Source organism: Thunnus thynnus, chromosome 16 (genome assembly GCF_963924715.1).
Source record: "Thunnus thynnus chromosome 16, fThuThy2.1, whole genome shotgun sequence".
Taxonomy (NCBI): domain Eukaryota; kingdom Metazoa; phylum Chordata; class Actinopteri; order Scombriformes; family Scombridae; genus Thunnus; species Thunnus thynnus.
In genome coordinates this window covers 29,043,997-29,066,829 of record NC_089532.1, presented here as the reverse complement: position 1 = coordinate 29,066,829, position 22,833 = coordinate 29,043,997, and the positions used below count along the sequence as shown (strand labels likewise).

Genomic DNA, 22,833 nt, shown 5'->3' with positions numbered 1-22,833 from the left:
CTGTCTCTCCTCTGCTCCGTTGAGCTGTGTGTGTGTGTGGAGCACTCAGCCCCGCCTGTGGTGAAACAGAGGAGAGGTGAGAAACTCAGCATGACCATAAATGATGGTAAAATGCAGTTTATTGTGCTATGTTATGTTATTTACCTAATTTCTGTGCACTTGTTTCATTTCAGTTCAGTGTGAGACTCTATTGCATTTTGCTGTCATTTATGGTCGTGCTGAGTTTCTCTCTATAGTGGTGGGCAGCTTTCATAGGACTATAAAAAGCACCTGAGTGCCTATTTCACCGATTTGGTGGATTGGTTAATCTAAGATGGAAAAGGAGACAATGAGTGGAAGAGAAATCAGAGAATCAGTAAATATCAGTAAATATGATCATTAGTCTTCTCCTTATATTTACACATTATCTAGAAGTTTTTCAAAGAATCTGATGACCTTGACATGCTATTGATTGGTGCTTGTTCTCTTGTTTTCTGTCCATTTCTGTAAGCAGCTATGAGTGATGGAATTGTAAAGTAGTGGTGCTGTAGTGCTGTACTCATTCTGATTCAGATTATTTCCTCTTACCTTTCTAGCTTCTATTTAACCAGTATATACGATCACTCCATATTTGAGGCTTTCAGTAAAGTGGTCCAGAAGCTCATCCCACAGCTGCCCACGCTGGAGAACCTGCTCAACATCTTCATATCTGTGAGTAATCCTACTGCTGTGGCAAACAGTCAGCCTGGCACTGCAGAATGCATTTAGACTAGTCTACTGTTAAGCGGTGCAAATGTATCTGAATATTGAGACATCCTTTAGTCATATCTCCATGGAAACCTTGCACCAGTGTGCTTCTGTATTTCCCCCACATTTTAATAGTGGGACTATGCACATTATAGTTGTATGCAAAAGTTTGTGCACTTTTTGACAAATAACATATTTTGGTGATTTTTTTTTTTTGAAAAGATGTGAACACAGCCTCTCTAGTAAATGGAACATAAAACACAATATTTTAAGCAAATATTAATGCATATTTACTTTTTATGTCATAAATTGAACAAAAAAACTAAAAACATCATAGTACATAGTCAATACATGGTAACACCCCCTCAGGCAGATATTGCAGCCTGCCAAATGCTTTTCGTAGCCAGCTAAAAGTCTTTCAGTTCTTGTATTAAGAATTTTCTCCCATTCTTCCAGGCAAAAGGCTTCTAGTTCTGTCATATTCTTGGGCCGTCTTGCATGCACAACTCTTTTAAGATCTACGCACAGATTTTCAGTTAATTTTAAAGTCTGTGTCAAGTAGTAATAAACATGTGTTCTGAGTCTGTCACGCCACAAAAATATGTAATTAACCACCCAGCCAAATTTGAATGATTGAAAAAGTTGCTAAGTATATAAAGTAAGGTTTCAAAATCGTGGAAAAATAAGCTCTGAAAGGCTGGGGGCGTGTCTGCTGAAGGCGCTGAAAGCACGGTCCACCTGAACAGCCTCTGAGTTAACAACGCTCATAATAAATTCCTGTATAGAAGTACACTATTTAAAACAGGCCTTGCTTGTAGGTGTAAGGCAGCAACATGGATGATATTTTAAAAATTAAGTAATGTTAGGAACCACTGTTTAATTCGGCACATATTTTGTATGTAAATGTGGATTTGTTTCAGTAAAAATGTAACTTAAATGACTAGTTAACAAGCAATCCATCACCAACCATTGTTATGTTTCATTACTCACTTCTTTGCTGAAATGTCCTTGACCGTCACCTTTGGAGCAGAAGCCTCTCATGCTGTGCTTTTTAGTGAAGTGCTGCCCAACAAATGGTGTCAGCCACTGCTGCATCAATTGACTCGCCTGTCCTCCCAGCTGAACAGCTGGTGCTGAAGCTGAAGTGATGGGTGGTGGCCAGTGTTGGCTGCTGCCAGCGCCACGTGCGTTGATTCTACCCGTCCTCCCAGCTGAACAGCTGGTGCTGAAGCCGATGCCGCTGGTGGCTCCACCCATTTAAGTCAGGGGACTGTGAGGGCCATTCCAAAACTCTCAGCTGGAGTCTCTTGAGGTAGTCCATGGTGGATTTCGAGGTATGTTTAGGGTGATTATCCTGTTGTAGAAGTCATCCTCTTTTCAGCTTCAGCTTTTTTTCTACAGATGGTGTGATGTTTGCTTCCAGAATTTGCTGGTGTTTAGTGGAATCCATTTCTCCTTCCACTCGTGCAATGTTTCCTCTGGCTACAACACAACCCCAAAGCATGATAGATCCATCCCCATGCTTAACAGTCGGCAAAGTGTTCTTTTCATGAAATGCTGCTCCTTTTTTTCTCCAAACATACCTTTACTGATTGTGGTTTACTGAGTGTGATTTACTGATTGTTGACAGTTTTCTTCAACTGACTCTTCCATGAAGGTCTTGTTTGTACAATCATCACTGCAGAGTGGAACAGTACACCACCACTCCTGAGTCTGCTAAATCTTCCAGCAGGTTTTTGCAGTTAAATGGGGGTTTTGATTGAGCTGTCTGACCAGCATATGAGCAGTTCTCTCTGAGAGTTTTCTTGATCTTCCAGATCTCATCTTGACCTCCACAGTTTTCCTAAACTGTCATCTCTTAATTACATTTCACACTGTAGGAACTGCAAGCTGAAAACACTTTGCTATCTTCTTGTAGTCTTCCCCTGCTTTGTGGGCATAAATAACTTTCATTTTCAAGAGTCTTACACAGCTGCTTAGAGGAACCCATGGATGCTGAGTGTTCACAAGGTTTGAAGAGTCAGTCAGAGTCTTTGAAACTAGTACCAGCTGACATTTCCTAATGACAGTTGTTGACATGCCTCAGGCCTGACGAAAAAAGAAAGGAAAAAAAAAGTATCTGAGACTTTGGAACTCTTAGACTGCCCAAACTTTTGCACATGCCACAAAGATGTTTTTATTTATTTATTTATTTATTGTTCATTTTATGACATAAAAACTATCTATGCATTAATGTTTGCTGAAAATATTGTGTTTTATGTTACATATTCTAGAGAGGCTGTGTTCACATCTTTTCAATTAAAAAATCACCAAAATATGTTATTTGTCAAGGGGTGCCCAACCTTTTGCATACAACTGTATATTGCATGTGCATGTCCTCCTGCACGCCACAATCCAGTCACTAGGTGGTAGTGACACATAACTAATAAACTGGTCATCCTGCATGAATGCAGACATTGCATGGAACACCGTAATAATCATTCATGAATGAAGGAAAACCAAAGCATCTAAACTAGATTTGCCCATTGACATGCCTGCATCACTGACTGTTACATGCTGTTGGCCACCACATTACCATGATGCCCCAACTCCTGTGGTACATAGTTTTCCAGAATCTCAATGATTCCAATTTTTATTTTCATTCATGTTCTATATGCCATACTGAATGAAATATTTGCAAACCCTTACTGATGCCATTTGTTCAGGCTCTAAATTTTCAGGTGAAATCTTCTTAGAGTGTCCATGTAGTATGTATTTGGCTTGGTTTACACTTTGTCTGTGTTGTTTACTCTCCCATGCAAATTCACATAAGTGCCTGTCAGGTCAGTGTCATGTAAATGAGCTGAAATGATAATGAGCTATGACTGTGTCTATTACTGAGATTCTCACTGGGCTTTAAACCAATCCTCAATGACTTAATGGCATTTAATATACCCATGTAAATTATGTTATATTATGGAACCTATACAATGTCCTCTTCATGTCACAATAACGTGCCTTGCACAAAAGTTAAAATAAATGAAAAATGTATCTTTTCTTAAAAAATACAGCTGGACAGCCTACAGTAGGCCTTTATTAAAATTATTAGTAAAGTATGTGTAATAGCAGGATAAGTCTACATTAACAAAATACAGCCTGTATCACAGCTTTTTTACAACGTAATTTAGACAGTTTGAACAAAATTACATCAACAAAATACTAAATTCCTGATGCAGTCTTATGATGAACAATAAAATGTTATACTTCATGTGAGAAATTGTGCAATTCTGCAGGTCACTCACTTTTAACAGAGTTTACAAAGCAAACACACAATCAGAAAAGCATTTGCACTCTATATGCTGTAGCTGACACTGTTGCATCAGAACATACCTGGATTGGCCTTGATCCAGATTGGATCAGGATATCTCTATTGGTTTGTTTTCATGAGCTGTTGAGTTTTAAATGCTTTCTTATTTCTGAGCTGCGGTATAAATATTATTTATTTATACTGCAGCCGTATTCCACCCACACAGGCATTGATATTGACATTGATTGATTGACTGAATAAGTATCTGAAAATTAAACTGCAATTCAGGTTTGCCCTGCTGTAGTTACCATGATGGAGGGTAAAAACACAGTACATTGCCATTGTGATCCACCACACAATTGATAGATCAGAGATTAACAAGAAGTGTTAATTAAGGATACATGCTCTTTATAACACAGGGCCATCTCTTCGGCTTTTGAAGGGCTCTACATTCACCGTAAAGTAGGACTGTACCCGACTCAGAATTTTGTCAGTCGAATCAGATTTGGCAGTTCAGTACGAAGATTTGACCATTCGCTCCTTTTTTCCCATATAGTCTATCTGGCAATCAGAAAATCTATTGGCATGAGTTTCAGTGAAGATTTCAGCCATATTAACATAGTCTAATACAATCATGGGAACATATTTTTTAGATTTGAATTGCCAAAATATTATGTTGAAGTACCTTATGGATTTGTCGGAATAATCAGACAGGCAACACGCATGTATTTCTGTTTAAATCAAGCTCTTATAGCCAATTGTTTTTATTTCACTTTAAACATTAAAAACAACGTGCAAATTTATAATAAAATGAAAGTGTTTAAAATAAATTCACAGCATTACCTGCTATGAAATAACTGACACCTCTCCTTCAACAGGATAGGCCTACTTCTTTATTTCTCTTTAAACATAAAAACTAATAAATGCATCCAAACAAGAATAAATTAACAGATGCAATTATTTAAAATTGGAATTATTTTTAGATGAAAATTAAAACAGTTATCTTCCTCTCTCATTGTAAATTAGGGCTTTGAGGATTGTTTTAACTGTCATATGAAAAGTTTCGAACTTGAAATTAAAGTCCAAACTTTGCATGATGTTTTGACAAGCCACAGAACAAGAGATGTCCTTGCTAATTGAATATTGAGCTGTGAAGACAACAGATGACAGTTCAATCTCTCCTCAAGGGAAATTTAATTGAAAAAACAGTAATTAAGAGGCAATACTTAACTGAGCAAAGCTTTCCATTCGGTGATTTTTCATTACCTTTAAACATACCTGCACATTTCAAGGACTGCTATTGAGTTACGTCCTAAATAGATGTGAAGTGGTTCACAGTGAACGTGTTAGAGTAGACATCATGTGTGCATTTTATTATAACAAAAAATGATATCTTTCAAGATTTACTCTCTATCAGGCTTAGTAATGCAAGAGTGCAAATGAAATAAACTTGTTCCTTTTCATAATGTGTCAGACCTCTAACAAACCTGTTTAAGATGTCTTAACCAGGGGGAGAGTCAACCACACGTTCACATAAACAGATAAACCTGAGCCCCAAGACCTGTTTTTTGTCCAAACACATTTCATAGTGCTTCATGTGTGGACTCTTGAGGCTGTTGTTGTAGAAATTTGTGTTTTTCTTTGAGATTGTACTAAAGCCAAATGGTATATCTAAAAAGGCTTTGCTTACTGTTTATATTCTGTACGGCTGACATTAGTTGTCAAACTACATTATACTGTAGTTATACTCAAATATGTTGATTGGATGGACTGTATGCTGTCTACTAGGGTGTGAAAAACATATTAGAGAAAAAATACTACGACACTGAGACACAACCACAGATCTGTAGCACGTTTTGCGCAAACATTGTCAAAAATCAATATGGCAGTCAAAAAAAGGCAGCTTCAGGTATCTCTTTCTGTGCTCCTGTGCCTCTAGCACGTCTTTGTCTGACTGTATGTGCAGCCCATCCTTCCCTTGCTATGTTCTTTCACCCTCCGAAAGAAATAGCAACAGACTCCACCGTGTGCAATGTAGCATCGCTACTATCATATACACCAGCGTGGCACCACTAAACTCACTACTTGGACACACAACCGAAATGAATGATTCAACCACTAACAACACAACAACAGCTGCAACAAAACTCAAAGAGTCAAGAGCCTCCGATTGTGAACCCACTTTGGCTTTCTAGCTAATGTCTTCTTCTTATCTACAATCATGAACTGTATGATGATGTCTTATAAGAACTGGGTAGCGGACTCTAAGATGGCACCCATTCACTCAAATGAAAATTGCTTGCTAGGCGCATAAGTAAAACATTTTCTAGTTTGGTTATGGGTTGTGTGGTCCACTGCACATGCTCATTAGTGTTTCCACTGGCCCCTCCTGAGCTTTCCCGCTCAGCCCATAGACTTAACATCAGTATGATGACACTTACTTTAAATTTGCTTTTCTAGGCTCTGGGAAAGTTTTACAAACATGAAGCATTCATGCATTATAAATTGATAATACAAAGAGAAATAATTGATCTTGTATGTAGTTTGAAGTGTCACGTATTTTACAGACATCGTTTATATAATGGAGGGTCTATGGGGAAAATGATTTTTGGGCAGCGGGAGATTTGCGAGTGACCACTGGGACAAATTGGCAGTAAGGCTGAGTGGTGGCATGCTATAGAATAATAGAGTACTGATGGTAAAGTTTTTGGCAGACAATGTTTTGATCCTACTTGGATCTTTGTCAAGTCAGAATGTTTTAAAAATGGAAAACACACACATATTTATATAATGCACACCAATAGTCTGACAAGCTCTATGATGGCAGGTGTGGTTAACCATCCAAACTGCCCAGGGTCATAAACAACCCAAAACAATTAGCAATTCAATAAAATACATAGAAAAAAGCAGTAATATGAAAGTCATACTCACATAAAACACACACATAAACATCAATACATCAAAAACTAATATCAAACATTTATATATAAACATTATACCAGATACATCATCCCTTTATCACCTAGCTTCAAAAATATATTGTAGTAAGTTAGGAAAAAAGAGAAGAAACCTTAAATTCTTCTACAGAAATTGGGTCTTAATATCCTTCTATGGGAAGTAGCACAACATTTTTTCATTTTTTCAAATATGTGTGTCATGGTCTAGAAATATAAAAAAAAAAAAAATAGAGAGAGACATCATGATACTACCATCATTTTTGTTTGATCTCACACTCTTGATTCAGACCTCTAGGTGTGAGAGTCTGGAGAGTGAAAATATAAAAACTTTCTCTTTGGAGTAAGAGGGTATTTAAATCGCCTCCTCTTCTTGGAGATCTAACGTGCTCAATGCCAAGGTATCAGAGAGGCCACTGGGTGATTTGCCTCTCTGAAATGCACTGACACCGGGTTATGCTGCAGCTCCTGTGCTCTTGGTGTTTTTCCTACATATGCTAAACCACATGTGCATTAAATAAGATAGATCGCATTTCTTGTGAAACAAGATATAGTGCATCTTACTTTCATTGTTTTTCCTATTATCGGGAGGGTGTATGTGGTATACTTATGAAAAATTGCATTAGGTGCATGAACCACACCGACATTTCCCCTTTGGGTATCAAGGAAAGTTGTGTTTTTAGCAGGGATGAGATCAGATTTCATCAGCATTTGTCTCAAATTAGGGGGACGTTTGTACACTATATTGGGTGCATTTTTGAATTCATTTCACTCAAGTTTTGATTAAGGTTTCACAAAGATATAAGCAGAACAGCACAACAACATCAACACAAAAAATAATACAATAAGTTACTCAAAAATAACAGTGGAGTTGCCTTAAGAGTATATCAATATTCATACAAATATATTTCAGTCATGTCTCATATAAATGTTCCATTTTTTCCAGTTCTTTTTTGAATGCATTCTCTTTGATTCTCAAGAGGTATGTCAATTTTTCCAAAAATGTCGTGGACAATTTCCAACCACTGTTCCCATTTTGGAGTGTCTACATTAAGCCAGTTTCTGATACAAGTAGAACTGATCAAAAAGAGATCTTTTTTCATTACAACATCCTCAGTGTTCCAAAGATACATCACAGGCCAAGTATTTTGGATCTCATATCCCAAAATATTTTAACACCTGCATTTACATTTTTTCAATACATTCATATCTTTGTAAAATTCCAGAAAATATGTGAGTGGTCAGCCTCCATGCTCCCACACAGCCTCCAACAATGTTGTTGTGCAACAAGTTGCCTTCTTTTTATTTTGGGTGTTATATAAACGTGAGTTAAATGGGTGCCAAACTATTTATTCATTAAATTAAAATGTGCTATTTTGTGCTATATTGGGATAGGTATCATTATTGGGATATGAAATGATCATATTGGGATATGAGTTTTCAAATTGTTTTTTCAAAATCTTTACCCAGAACTGAGTATTTTAAATAGCACCAAGGACCATTATTTGGTTAAGGTTTTTCTTTTTTGATAAGGCACTCTTCCTGTGTTACAGTGCTGAACCTGTCTTGGGTAGCTTTTAACCAGTTTTCATTATACCTATCTATTTGTTTAGTGCAGGTTCTTCTTATACGACTGAACTCGCTGATGGGGAGGCTTTTTTCAGGTGGAGTGAATGGAATGATTGCCCGTGTTAGAAAGAAACATTTGTTTCTTTTCTATACAGGTCTGTCATTAATGTCCTGCCCTCACATTTTACAAGAATGTCCAAAAAACTGATTTGTTGTACATCATGATCAATGGTAAATTTTAAATGTTCATGGCAGTGATTGAGATACTCATAAAACTGCAATAAACTATCAACAGGATCATCATAGATCATGAAAATGTCATCTGCATAACGCCTCCAAAGTTTGATGTGGGTATGGAAGGGAATTTCAGAGAAGACAATCATTTTCAAAACAGGCTACACATAGGGAACTGAAGTTTTGCTGCCCGTGGCAGTCCCTCTGCATCGCCTATATAAAGAAGACACTTTTTTTTTTTTTTAGAAAGAACAATCTCTCCCAGTTCCCTTAAAAAAAACAGTGAGAGCTGCATCCAAACGCATATTGTTCTTTGCAGATTGTCACATTCACAATCCAGTGGGATTGTGTACAGCATGCGTGCGTGTGACACAGACCAGCGCAGAATATCTAAACACAGAGCATTGCTCAACTTTTGCTCATAGTTCTGAGTGACAGACAAAACTTTGGAATTCATCATGAGGGAATAACAATGGTAAGATTTATATTATTGTTCTTGAACAATATAATCAGTGAAAACGAGTTAACATAAACAGTGAACAGATTAACAACAGTTTGCTACAGATGGTAGCTGGCCAGCTAACTTGAGCCTTGCATTTGGCAAGTTCACATTTAGCCTACCAATTGAAAGTAAATAACATGTTATTATTAAAAGAAAATAATACGCACATAGACATATAATTGTGTCTGATTGGCTGTAGGCCTAACTGTTAGCCTGTGTGCCTGGCAGTTGTATAAAACAGTGAGAGTGACGTTTTTTTTACCATTTAATATTTATCTCATCACTCCTTGCACTCTTCACTCTTCTTCTTTGCACTAATTGTATCCTGTTTACAGAAGTGGTTTCACCTGTATAGTCATTCCTTGTGTATATTCCTGTTATTCTGTATAACTACATTGAGAATCACTAAACCGGAGTCAAATTCCTTGTATGTGTAAACATACTTTGCTCATTAAGATGATTCTGATTCTGATTTATACAATAATGCTGCAGGTAATTTACTATTGAATGCTGCAGTAATTTTGATTAAATGTTAATTAATTGTTAGATATGTCAACATATCTAATCTGATAATGTCCTCTAATGAAGCTGTAAGTTATGCAGCTGTTTGCTGTGTTTAATTCTTTGGATTTTTTTGGGCCAGTTATTGAATAGCGACAGAGGGGAGCTCTTGGCTCTTGGCTCTTAGCATCATTGGGTAAAAAATCCATAATAACCTTTCAGCATATTGTGATTTAAGTGGTCTCAGAGAACACTAGATGTCTGTACCTACTCTTGACTCTGGATTCAGGCTTTAGAAAATATATCCTATGACAGGATATTTAAGCCAATCACGGGTCATTTCAGAGAGCGGGGCATTCCTATTGGTTGTTCTACAAATGCCATTACACATGTTCACGTCAGTTCAGATGGTGAAGTCTGATTCAATGGTGGCTGAGCTGGCCATTCTTCTCCTGGACAGGTAAGCTACTAACTTCATTTTACTGTAATATCTAAATGTGTTGTTTACCTTCAGTAAAGACCGGTGCACAGCAGAAACTATCTGAAACTTTTCAGTGGGCTCATGCAGGGCTTTGCACAGTTATACTGGCAGTGTGTTTATGGCAACAGCAGGCTAGGCTAAGCTACATAGCTGCTATGTCACTTTCTTTTATTTCCAGTAATGAGAATCAGTCAGTCAAATGCTTAGTAAACTCAATCAGCCATGCTTAGTAAACTCTGTCACAAGTCCCTCGTTCTGCCGTCACTATCTTGTATTAGAGCAGAATTGATTCGTGATCGGTGAGTTCGATTTTTTCACCAGCTGAATGTGTCTTAGTATCCACTAATTAGGCACTTTTCCCCTGGGACTCTGGTTGTTGGTCACCACTTTGTGTCGCTCTCTTCAGTTTACACAACGATCTAGCCACAGTCAGGAGTAAGTTTTATTCCTATCAGATGTATTTTAAAACAGAGAGTGTCAGTTTTAAGGGAGACAACCCACTTCCGGTAAAGACCAGTGCACAGCTGAAACTTCCCAATCTCATGCAGAGCTGTGTGTCGTGTGGTGGGAGAGTCAGACCAGACTTGTGCTGCACAGCCTCCCGCAGTTCAAAAACCTCCATAAAAATGACAAACATACCTGGACACACTGATAGTCAGAGAGAACACGCAGATGGAAAACAGAACAGCTGCATAACAGCACAGATGTCTGTGTGCGTAATTTCCTCACCTATGTTTACAATCAGTGCTCATAATACAAGCAGCGAAAAATGTCATGCCAGCCTGGTATGTGGTGTTTGCTATACAGTTGTGCTTTCTCTACTGTAGACTAGGGATGGGAATCAAGAACTGGTTCCAGTTGACAACCGGTTCCGAATTGTCCAATCAATTGGAATCGATGCCTCTGAATTTATCAATTCCTCATATCGATGAGTCATGTGATGTTAACGGAACGAAAAAGGTGGAACTCAACTGCGAGGGAAGTGCAGCCTCTGGACTGTCTACAGCGCACACATACTTAGAGTTATCTTCAGCTATCTTGTAATTCATCTTCAAAAAAGGCAGCGGTTACAAACATTTTTTGATTTATGAGTGAATAATTACCTTTGCAATACGAATGTGAACTGTACTGTGAACTTTCTACGCTGTCACTCAGAGAGTAATGTTAGCAGAGCAGAACAGCGATCAGCTGTAACAAACGAGACCAGCTGACCAACACACACTGCAGCATTAAACAACTTAACCGACTCTGAGGTGAAGAAAATAACTTGGTGCTCAGTCTGTTTCACCTCAAAAAACCCTGCGCCCGCTCAGCGTGTTGGACAGCGATGTCTTTACCCGGAGATAACAGTGCAGCAGAGAGGCTGCTCTGCACTAAACTGTGGAGATAATAAAACAGTAGCGTTAACTCAAACCCTGTGCAGACCTACTTTTTTTCCACACAGAAAATTGATTCGATAATGAATGATAATCGATAAGGGAATTGATAAAGAATTGGACTGATAAGCAGAATCCATATTGGAATTGGTATCAATAAAATCTCAACAATTCCCATCCCTACTGTAGACGTGATGTCAGCCCTTGCCAGCCCATGTATTGCATCTCAGCATACACAGTATAACAAGTTTCAGCACATGCTATAAACTACACTGTGTGTGTATTAACAACAGAGATGAAGACATCCTGTCAGGAACCGAAGGATTAGCAGAAGATGTTCTACTGCAACAGCTGGGAACAAGGCTGGTTTGGTTCAAGTCTTACTATTGCAGATATTGATTTTTTATTATTTATTGATATTGACTGTTGCTTTACTTTTTGAACTGTCTTTTTTGTTTTGCCCAAATTGTCTGTGTGATTTTTAGTCATGGTGTTTTGCACCATGTTACCTGCCACCACTGAACGCTGCCCAAGAGCCACAGCAACATCTGGACTGAGCAAGACTGCACATCAGACCCTGATCTGTGGCTGAGGGATGTGGAAAAGTTCTTGCCTTTAAGGTAAGTAAATAGTTCTGCATTTTTAGTAATAAAGTGTGCGTTCACAATCACATGGTTCACTGTGGACATATGAGGTGCAGAAATCAGAGAGTATTTTATCCCTCATCTATTAGAGAAAATATGTTTAAAGTGTTTTATAATTTGCCATTTGTATGACATGTAGATCAACTGCAGAACTGGAGTCAACATCTTGATGTACACTTCCAAGAAACCTGGATCATAATCATCATGTCCACAGGCCAGCAATGACAAACCAGGATGACTTTTTGCTGTACGTTAAGTCCAATTACCTTACTAAACCACTGACTTACATGTATTTGCAAATCAATTGCTTATTTATCTCTTTTTATGTGCCAAATATGTCAAAAAATCAGTACCAGAGTATTTTTACATCAGAATCCCCGTCTTTTCTCTCCATGTAAAACGGTTTCAAATGTTTGATGATTCATCCTGCACTCAGTTCATCCAGTCAAATATGACTTTAGGCGAGTAGCAGCCACACCGGTCATATAAAACCACACTTCACTGTTTGTGGGCCGTAGTAGCTAACAGAGCAATATGGAGAGAGATGGGAAGAGATGTGCGTTTGGATATTAGTGGTGCAAAAACTTCATTCATCTCTCCCTCATCGTCCTTCTGATCTAACAACAGGTGAGGGAGGTGTGTGTGGAGCCAACAGTCCTCTGTAGCTCACTTTCTCTCTGCAGCTCCATATCACACTTAACTCTGTAAGCCCACTTTTATAGTGGTCCAATCAAATGCAAAGGGTTTGACTTAAATCCCTCTTAACTGTGCAAAGCTCAAATATTCTGTTTCACTGGGAAATTCGTCACAGTACAGAAGCTAAAGATGCGCTAACTTCTGTTTCTATTTGCTCTGTACTAGTAGGCCCAATTTAGTCAACACAGTCAAGCCTATGTGAAATTTCTTAATAACCTAAACATGGGTGTGGATGGATGTGTTTTAAGGCCAGGCACCACAGTTGATCAGATTCTTCTATCAGAGTGAAACTCATAATATAGACCCTTTTTTTTTTCATTAAATTATGCAAATTAGGCAAACTCATGAAATAAGTCAGAACAAATGGTGCGTTGTCTTCCCTTAATCTTATATGTATAATAATAACTAATAATAAAATAAATATAAATAATGAAAAGTTATGTAGATGGTTGATTATCTGAAAGAAAAAATGAGACAAGCTTTTGCAAAAAAGAAAAGTGAATCTGTTTCATTTCATAGATTGAAAATGGCATTGAAATGACAAAAAAGAAAACTGGCAATAGAAAAGCTGTTCAAAATCATCTTCTTCCCTTGAAACACTATCAGTGGAGTATTTAAACTAGACTGCATTAGAGAACAGCAGCAATGGTTATGTGTGGAGTGATGCTTAAATCTTTTACATATTGTGGTATTTGTATAGCAGGTGTCAAGTAATGTAACCTGTAACATGTTTTATAAATTGCAGATGGGGAATATGACTTGGCTGCAGCTGGAAGAAAAATTTCAGTCAAAAGATTGCAGGTTTTTTTGGGGGGGTTTTTTGTAATCCTTGTTTCTAACTTGCTACAATATATTTTTGAACGTAGGTGATGTAGATTCTGATATGTGGGTTGATGAATCTGATGTGTTTATATATAAGATGTATGTTTGATATTTGTGATGTCTTTGGTGTATTGTTTTTTGAAGTATGGCTTTCGTATTACTATTTTTTTTTCTATCTACTTTTTTCTATGTACTTAATTGAATTGCTAATTGTTTTGGGTTGTTTATCACCCTGAGCAGTTTGGATGGTTAACCACACCTGCCATCATAAAGCTTGTCAGCTCATTGGTGTGCATGATGTATGGATATGAGTGTGTATTCCATTTTTAAAACTGACCTGACGAAGATCCAAGTAAGATAGAAATCATTAAACTTGTGTGGCTTGGAGTAAGTGTGCAGGCATTACCTTTTTTTTCATTGATGCTGTTTTGTGATAGCCTTGCACCTACGTGATGTGTGCATAATTACTCTCTTTCAACAAAGTTTTAGGCAGAACCAGTCAACCCAAGCCAAATGTTGCCAACTTATTGGTTTGGTACATTAGTAAACCGCGGGGATGTGTTGCTTTTTCACAGTGATAAGAAAAAATCCATACCGCCACAGCCCTAGTTCCTATAGCCCGATCCATTTTCAATTCAGTTAATGCTTGACAAACACTTCGAGTTAAGCTGTTACAATGACAAATCTCTTGTCAAGCCTACCAATTTATCACTCTTGTTTATTAGCAAAGAGTAATGTAAACGTGTGTTTGGAGACTTTTCTCTAGAGAAATGATCGGCTGATTACCTCGCGTCAATCTCACAGTTAAACTTTAATTCATGTCATATCAGGTGCAAAATTGCCACGGGAGATGGGTGGTCCTGTTATATTTGTAAATATTGTAACTGACACATCATCAGATTCCCCCAAAGGCTGAAAGAAAGCTAATTTGTTCCCCTCAACATTAAATGTTAGACTGACGCCAAGATGAACTGGATGTGTATCATTCACAGAAAACCTGCGTTCTGTCTGTGTTAATCTCAACCAGCATTAGTGAACACAACATCTGTTAGCGCATGTATCAAAGTTTTGGGTCTGTTCTGTTTCTGTGTGCACCATTCACAGATCTCAGATCTACACAAGTTCTCTCACACGTAGGGGTGGCATCATTTTTTATCAATTCTGATTCTGCTTATTGATTCTGGTTCTAATTGATTCCGGGGTTTCACTTCCAATATGGTAAACAAAAGGTCAGATGTTTAGATAACAAAACTATCTTTTTTCTTTTTTGCATTTAATTTGACTTTTATTGTTTCATTAAAATAAGTAAATTCAAAGTCTCTTGTTATGTGGAATTTTCAGAAATTACTTCTCATTAACACCAGTGGTTGTTAAGTGAGCTGCAGTCAGCATCCTCTTGCTCGTGCATGTGCTCACACTCCGTTAGCACAAGTGAGCAGCAGCACTAGACTATTGCAGGTGATGTCTTTTTCTTTGTCCATTTTCATTGTCCATCATCCTGGGCAGCTGCCAAAACAGTGATGTGACATACATGAGACTGTTATGATATCATGTTGATAGATGTGGTAAGTAAAATTAAATTAAATTGTTATTATAGTTTGACTAACTTTTTTTTTTTTTAATTGGATTTATAAAGCGTAATATCATTATCAGCTTGCTAGCTAGCACCATATAGGCTAGTGAAGTTGAACATCTCGTTGCATGATACATTAACTGCATTTACATGATATGTCGTCATTAGCTAGCTAGCCAGCTTTATCAATCGCTGTTTTTGAAGCTTTCACCGAGCGGCCCAGCAATGTCAGCATAGCTAAATTTGCTGGATGATAACACTAAGGGTTAGTGAACTAGACAGAATATTATAAATAAGAAATGTTATGCTCTTTATTATTGACGTGCTTGTTTCCATCACAGCTCTTGTTTCGTTGAATCAATGCGCTAATGTTTAAGCATAATAGAATAGACCTTTTTTATTGTCAACTAATGTTACTGTACTGAATGGGTCTGGCAGTTGGTTGAGACAGCGGTAATCCTAAACTAACGTTAGTTATAAACAGATGATAAGAGTGGGATGAGTAATGTTAGGCTTGAGATAATGCACATAAAATGTACAGTGTACCAGGTTCTAAAGAACAGACATTTTTGGCATTATCCTGGAACATAGTCATGTATCATTGTAGCTTACCTTGCTGTATCATTTGAGGTTACCATTGTTTCTTTCACTTTCAATCAGCATACCTCAAATATGGAGTGTATGACAATAAAACTAGCCATTTTATACATTTTCATTATTTTCATTTCAGGATTCCAGTGCTGAAGGCTTTGCAGCTCTACTAGATGAAAGCAGTGACATTGATGCTAGAGGGGGAAGGGGGAGGGGGAGAACAAGGGGTCAAGGCGCAGAGGTGCAGATGGAGTGCAAGGCAGGGGAAAGGGCAGAGGCCAGGGGAGGGGAAGAGCAGTAGTTTGTTCTGTCACTGAAGAGGACAGACTTGGTTGCTCAGCTGGCTACTGGCTGGACAGCAGAGATGCAGGTTGGTCAGTCATAGATCTTTGGTAAAAAAAAAAATATATTCATAAATAAAAAATAAAAAGTGCACACCCACTTGAAATGTGAATCTAACATCGAAACAGATTTTCTTGCTCAATTTTCAGACAGAATTGCAACAATTGACCCAAGCAGAGAAGGATGAAGTCCTGTAGATGATGGTCACCTGTCATCCAGGGGTTTTCCTTGACATTACGGACTTCCGGCAAGCGACACCAGGAGCACATATTCCAAATAGAGGACAGCAAGCATGGTACAGGATCCAGAGAGGTGTCTCAGCAGGAGGGCCCATATGGAACTTAAATGTCTCAAAGAGGACATCCTGCGTCTGGCTCGGCAGACATGGACATTCTTGCACTCAATGACTGCCAGGATCTAGGGGCCGACAACAGAGACTATCGATACTCTGCATACCGCCAGTTCACCATCTGGCAATGTGGACATCTGGGAACCAGGAAGCGGGTGGTGATACAGAGCTGCAGCGTGTGGTGGATCAGAGAAAAATACCCTGACCCCTTTAGTAACTATGTTGGCTTCAAGGAAGCACCATTTAGATGAAATGATAAACTGTGGTCAGTGTTCCTGCGTGTGAGTTCATTACCTCATAGTAAACTACATTTTATTTGTAATACAAGGTCTTTTACTTTATAAAAGTACAAACTAAAAAACTACAAATGGTACTGTAAACCATACTCTCAGGACTTCTTGCTTTCTTGCTCCCATTGTCTCTCATTGCTCATGTGGCTGAAGCTATGTCCTTTATGTAGAGAGAAAAAATAGCAAGAATTAGAAGCAGTGTTTCCTCAACCCAGTCCTACAAGACGCACCTTCCAGGAAGTAGTTGTTCCACCTCTGCTCCTGCCTGCCTGATCCAATTAAGGGCTGCACTATGTGCAGTGAATCAAAACAAAATGAACTGGTGACAACTGAAACGTGCTTCATTTTAAATTGGTTGTATTACCTTGTGAAAGGCCATTTTGCTCACCATGATATCCTCTCGATTGTCCGCCTTCTGGCAACAAAACCAAAAATGTTTGACGTTATTCTTCAAACAGACAAGTATGGCTGACCGACCAGATATCATCCCAACCTGTGAACAAATTTTTTTAAAAAAACAGGCATTTTCATCGAAATTCAATTTACAGAAGATAAAAACAATAGGGCAAACATGTTAGGAAAAAAAACAATGGTACACCGGTACTCACTGAAATGAACAAAGTAATGTCAACTTGTTTTCACTTATATCATATGAAGTTTCTTGGTCAGATTTTTGGCTGCATGCCAGATGTCCAGTGAATGGATTACACCTCAATCCTTGTATCTTCCCTTCTCTGGGTCCGAAATAAAGAAAAACATTCAATAACAGCACACACTAGAAGATTTTTTAAATCCTATTCAATTTTGAAACTGTGTTAGACTACACACTCTTTAACACCCCAGACTACAGGATAATCTTGGCAGATAATCGTTTCTGACCAGCCTTAAATGGGAACGCCCCTGCTATTCTCAGTAGGGGCAAATCGGCCTGATAATCCTTTAGTATGCATCTAGCATTAGTTATTGTGTCAATCACAATCAGACATTTATTTGGCAAAAGAGATATACCATGGCAGTTTTGTCCCCCAGACAGTGTGCCTGCTGAACAGCAACATTACACTACCACTGCTATCACCCACATCAGTCCTGCCCAGTACACATTACTTCCCCTCACAGTCCGGTGCTATACAGCGGGCGCACACCCAAGACCATGCACACACAAGAGGAGGTACTGTTTTACACACAGACACACACACACACGCACACACACACACGCACACAGCCTTCCCCTTCTGACCTCCTGAGGTCTGGACTTCTTTTCTCTTCCCACACTACACTACATCTTTTTTTCTTTTTCTTTTTTTTTACTGTTCATAGATCATTTATATATTATTAGATTTTATAATGTGCACATTTCAAATATATTGTAATTATATTCTGTAATTATTTATTGTAATTTATTTTGTAATTTTGCACTTTTAGAGATAGAAAGTGATTGGAATAAGCATTCCAATGTACCAGTACTTAATACAAATGGCAATTGAAACTCGTGAATCTACACTCACTCATCAGTGATGAAATCTGTGTGAGTACATCTGTGACAATCTTTTTGATGTTTAGTTCCCCCAGAAGCCTGTCAATGTCTGTATGAAGGCACGCTTCTCCATGACCACACTGTTTTGGTTGGACTGTCGACTGTAACTACACTGATTATGTCCATGGAGTCATGGTCCATGGTCATGTAAGTGCAATATTAGCTAGCAGGTAGCCGGCAGCTAACAGACATTAAAATATCTAGTTTATACTAGTTAATACTATCTAGTTAACATCTAGTTAATACCCACCCAGTTATACAAGCTATTGAGAGAATAATTAATGATGGAGAGCTGGCTGGGACCTAATACAGGAAGGAAGGATTTAAGAAGAAATTTAGTAGGGCTTATAGGACTAGAGGGAAATAGAAGAAAATTCAGAAAGTAACATTGAATGGCTGAATTGAGCGTAGGGTAACAGTAGGGGTAAAATGCGACCTCAGACCATCGAGCTTGCCTAAAAACAAGAAGTTTTTACAGTCGGTAGAAGGTGAGGCAGGAATGGGAGAAACAGGGATTGACAAGCTGATTGATAGTGCTAAACAGAAACCTTGGATTATTTCTGTTACTGTTAATTAAGTCAGAAAAATAAGCCATTCGTGCATCTTTAATAGTTTGATTCAGTTCAAGCAATAACGCCTTCATATGAAGATGATGAAGTTTAAGATTAGTTTTTTTCCATGTACGTTCTGCCTTCTTTGCTGTCTGATACTGTCATTGATCCAGGGAGTTGTGTTAATAACTGGGACAGACCTGGATATGAATGGAGCAGATTAATTAAGAGTTGATGTACATAAATCATTAAACTGTGGTAGCAGCAGCAGAAGAGGTGGAACCTTTCTTTACTCTGCTTATCCTAACTGCTGAGAAGACCTTCACAGCTTCCCTTAGTTTTTTTTAGTTTTAAAACACATCCACCAACACCTATGCTTAGGTTATTAAGAAATTTCACATAGGCTTTGCTATGTTGCAGATTTGGCCTATTAGTACATAGAACATAGATGATATGAAGTAGGGATGTCAATGATTAATCGATTATGTTAATTACTGTTAATAATTTTACAAATTAAAAATATATTAACTGATAATACAGAGGATGAAGGACATAGGGTGTAACTGTCAGAAACTGTTCTGCAGATTTGCTTTAGCGCTCGGTTGCGCCACCAGGTGGAGTCTCTTACTTTTCATTGACATTGAGTAACAAGTGTGTTAGGTGACTGCCTGTAAGGGCCACCCGAACTGTAAAACGAATGCACCTCCCTGCCCTCCGAGGAAAAAAAAGTCACAATGTGCCTCGATAAGATAATTTTTTACACTGTTGTGTGTACATATTGGTAATGTTGACAATGGCACTGACTCATCTTCAAAATTAGAGCTTGAAAACAAACTAACTGGTCAGATTCTTTTCCATTTGCTGATGCTGGAAGGTGCAAAAAACCCGGCCACTTACATGGTGTCGATGTAGTTGGACCCTGACTTTGCTGTGGTTGGCTTCTTCTAATAGCTGGGAAAAAATACAATCATATTTAGAATGCTGATAACATTAGTGAGCAAGCAAGTTAAGGTTAGCAAGCTAGCTGTAACTTAGCTACTTGGATATGTTGGTTGCTTTGTAACCTGTAACGTTAGCTGATAAAATTATTTGCAAACAGCAAGCTAGCCAATTTACCAGCCAGATCAGCCCCGGGAGTCTTGATGAATTAGCTAACGTTATCCACTGAAGACAGTACTTTACGTTAGCTAGATAGCAATTTGTCCACGTTAGCAAGCAAGCTAATGTTAGCTAACATTAGCCAGCTAAACCCACAATGTCACAGTATGTGAAATATACTGTGACATCTTTGCAGTAACATTAGCTTAGCTGTCCAATAGGAAGAAGGTCTGCTCACGGTCAGTTTTGATCCCCAGAACCAATGAAAGTCCCTCCATGTCTCAAATGTACAGCTGATGTTGACCCTAGTTTTCCCCTGACATCAGTCACATTGCCATTTGGCCAAATGGGCTTCACTAGATAAAACTTTTGTCGTTGTTGTTGTTGTTGTTGTTGTTGTGCTGAGGTCGACTTTGTATTGAACTCTGTGTTGTGGTGGGTGCCAGTCCTTTGTTGACTTTTAGCAGACTCAACTTCTAAGCTAATGTTAGCTAGTGTTAGATCCTGTTGGCACTGTAGGAGGGGCGGGAGTCTTTTACATAGAAATCAGTGCACAGGCTGTTATAGGCAACCAAAAAACTTGGGCAAGGTCTCATTTTTTAAGCTATCAAATAATTAACTTAAAAACCACTCTTTTGTTACACTTTTCAGCAGACTTTGATCCTATCGGCTTTATGAAATAATTTGTAATTGTTTTTTTTTTCCGTTTTTATCCCAGTCTAGACACACATTTGATCACATTTTCTCAATCTGTGTCATCTATTAGTTATTATAGCTCATTATCAGCTGTACTGTAGTTTATTCCTACACTGATAAGACACAGAAGGAAAGTGATAAAAGTAAATTATAAAAACCAAAAATGAGATTCAAACAACCAATTTATGCAAATTAGATTAAAGAATCTGATGTCCTGGTCTGTCATTATCCCAAACATTGTGAAATAAAATATGCTAATAATAGTAATAATAATAATGATAATAATAATTCAGTGTTGGATCTTGAAACTTGAATATAAGTTATAAGTATAATGTGTGGGTGAAAGGTCAGAAACATGTCTTTTAAATCACTGTTGGAACAATGACATAGAAAAATGCCAACACCAACATACTGTATTGGCCTGTTTGGGAACCAATGTGGACAGTAAAACATAGAACCATCAGGAGAGAAAGACCCAATAAAAGCTCATAAAATGGGCTGTTGTAACACCAGTTACAGGTCTGGACTGGTATTGCCTTTGCTCCCAGTTTTCAGCCAATATTAGTTGGCTAATTTACACCATTAAATGTATGCTGAGTTCTCTATTAGCAGTTCCTGTTTGCACTGCACTCATGTTGTGTGTATGATTACATGTAGCTGCTTCCTATGAGGACTTAATGTTGATCTTCACATATAACACTGTGTTTCTTCCCAGCATGAATAACAGAAGTCATTTGACAGCCAGCTTATACTTATACTACAATGTTAGTCTGAATGATTATGGTTTCTTTTATTTGTAATCACCATTATTGAACTTTTTGCACAGTTTCACATTTGCTTCCAGTAATTTATTGGAAGTGTGTTTAACTCACTGCAGAGTTGTGCACCTACACTCATAGTGAGGGCAGAAAAAGTCACACTGAATAATAACAATCAAGTGTTTATGTCTGAAACATGTGTTGATATTCATGATTAGGCTTTGTCCAGCTGGATATTCATGTCTATTACAGACCACATCCTGTCATACAGTTGTTTTTTATTTTTTTATTTTTTTATTTGTATTTTCATCAGGTATTTGTGATCAATTGAGGTGTAATTTAGTAGTTTCCAATCAGCCTGACCTGCATGTCTTTGTGTTGTGGGAGGAAACCCGAGAGCCGGGAGAAAACCCACGCAGACACGAGGAGAACATGCAAACTCCACACAGAAACAAGCAGAAACAGGCAGGTGGAGGTGTTTCTGTGAGGCTGCAGTGCTGATCACTGAGCCCGCGTGCCGCCCTGGAGAGGGAAGGAAGGAGGTTAGGAGAGGTGGAGGGGGGGTGGGGGAGAAGGAGGAGGGGGAGAGGAGAGAGGGTAGGGGTGAGGAGAGAGGTTGGCGGAGAGGGAGGAAAGGTAGAACGGAGTAGGAAGAGGGAAGGAAGGAGGTTAGGAAAGGTGGAGGGGGGGTGGGGGAGAAGGAGGAGGGGGAGAGGAGAGAGGGTAGGGGTGAGGAGAGAGGTTGGCGGAGAGGGAGGAAAGGTAGAACGGAGTAGGAAGAGGGAAGGAAGGAGGTTAGGAAAGGTGGAGGGGGGGTGGCGGAGAGGGAGGAGAGGTAGAGGGGGAGAGGAGAGAGGGTAGGGGTGAGGAGAGAGGTTGGCGGAGAGGGATGAAAGGTATAACGGAGTAGGAAGAGGAGTCGGGGGTAAAGGAAGACGAGGAAAGGGGGGAGGGTGGGGGTGAGAAAGATGGAGGAGAGGAGGGAGGATGGAGAGAGGGAGGGAGGGTGGAGAGAGGAAGGGGTTCTGCTTGTTGTTCGGCCTGCACTGAACAACAAGCAACTTCTTCCACCTTCCTGTCGCTGTCGCTCTTCTTTCTGCATAACCAGCCCCAAAAACCTGTTTTCTTCTCCTTGTTTTCTCTCTGTTTCTCTGCCATTTTCTCCTCCTTTTCTTTTTTCTTTTTTTCCATTTTCTCCTCTTTTTGTTTCTTCTTCTCTTCTTTTGCTCTTTGTTTCTTTTCCTCCTTCTCCCGTTTTTG

General features: G+C 38.7%; 1 protein-coding gene and 1 long non-coding RNA gene across 2 annotated transcripts in view; one reads left to right on the top strand and one right to left on the bottom strand.

Annotated features, from left to right (window-relative positions):
* rragd (ras-related GTP binding D) overlaps window positions 1-22,833 on the top strand; it is a 95,889-nt gene that overhangs the window by 13,348 nt on the left and 59,708 nt on the right. Inside the window, exon 4 of the mRNA XM_067613830.1 lies at window positions 576-690. Within this exon, the coding sequence (XP_067469931.1) occupies window positions 576-690 (115 nt within the window). The remainder of the gene's footprint in view (window positions 1-575; window positions 691-22,833) is intronic.
* LOC137199499 (uncharacterized) lies at window positions 13,721-20,282 on the bottom strand. The gene is made up of 3 exons (XR_010931798.1): window positions 19,919-20,282; window positions 17,545-17,670; window positions 13,721-17,429 (listed from the first exon to the last, which is right to left on the bottom strand). It is a non-coding gene; the product is annotated as an uncharacterized lncRNA (long non-coding RNA).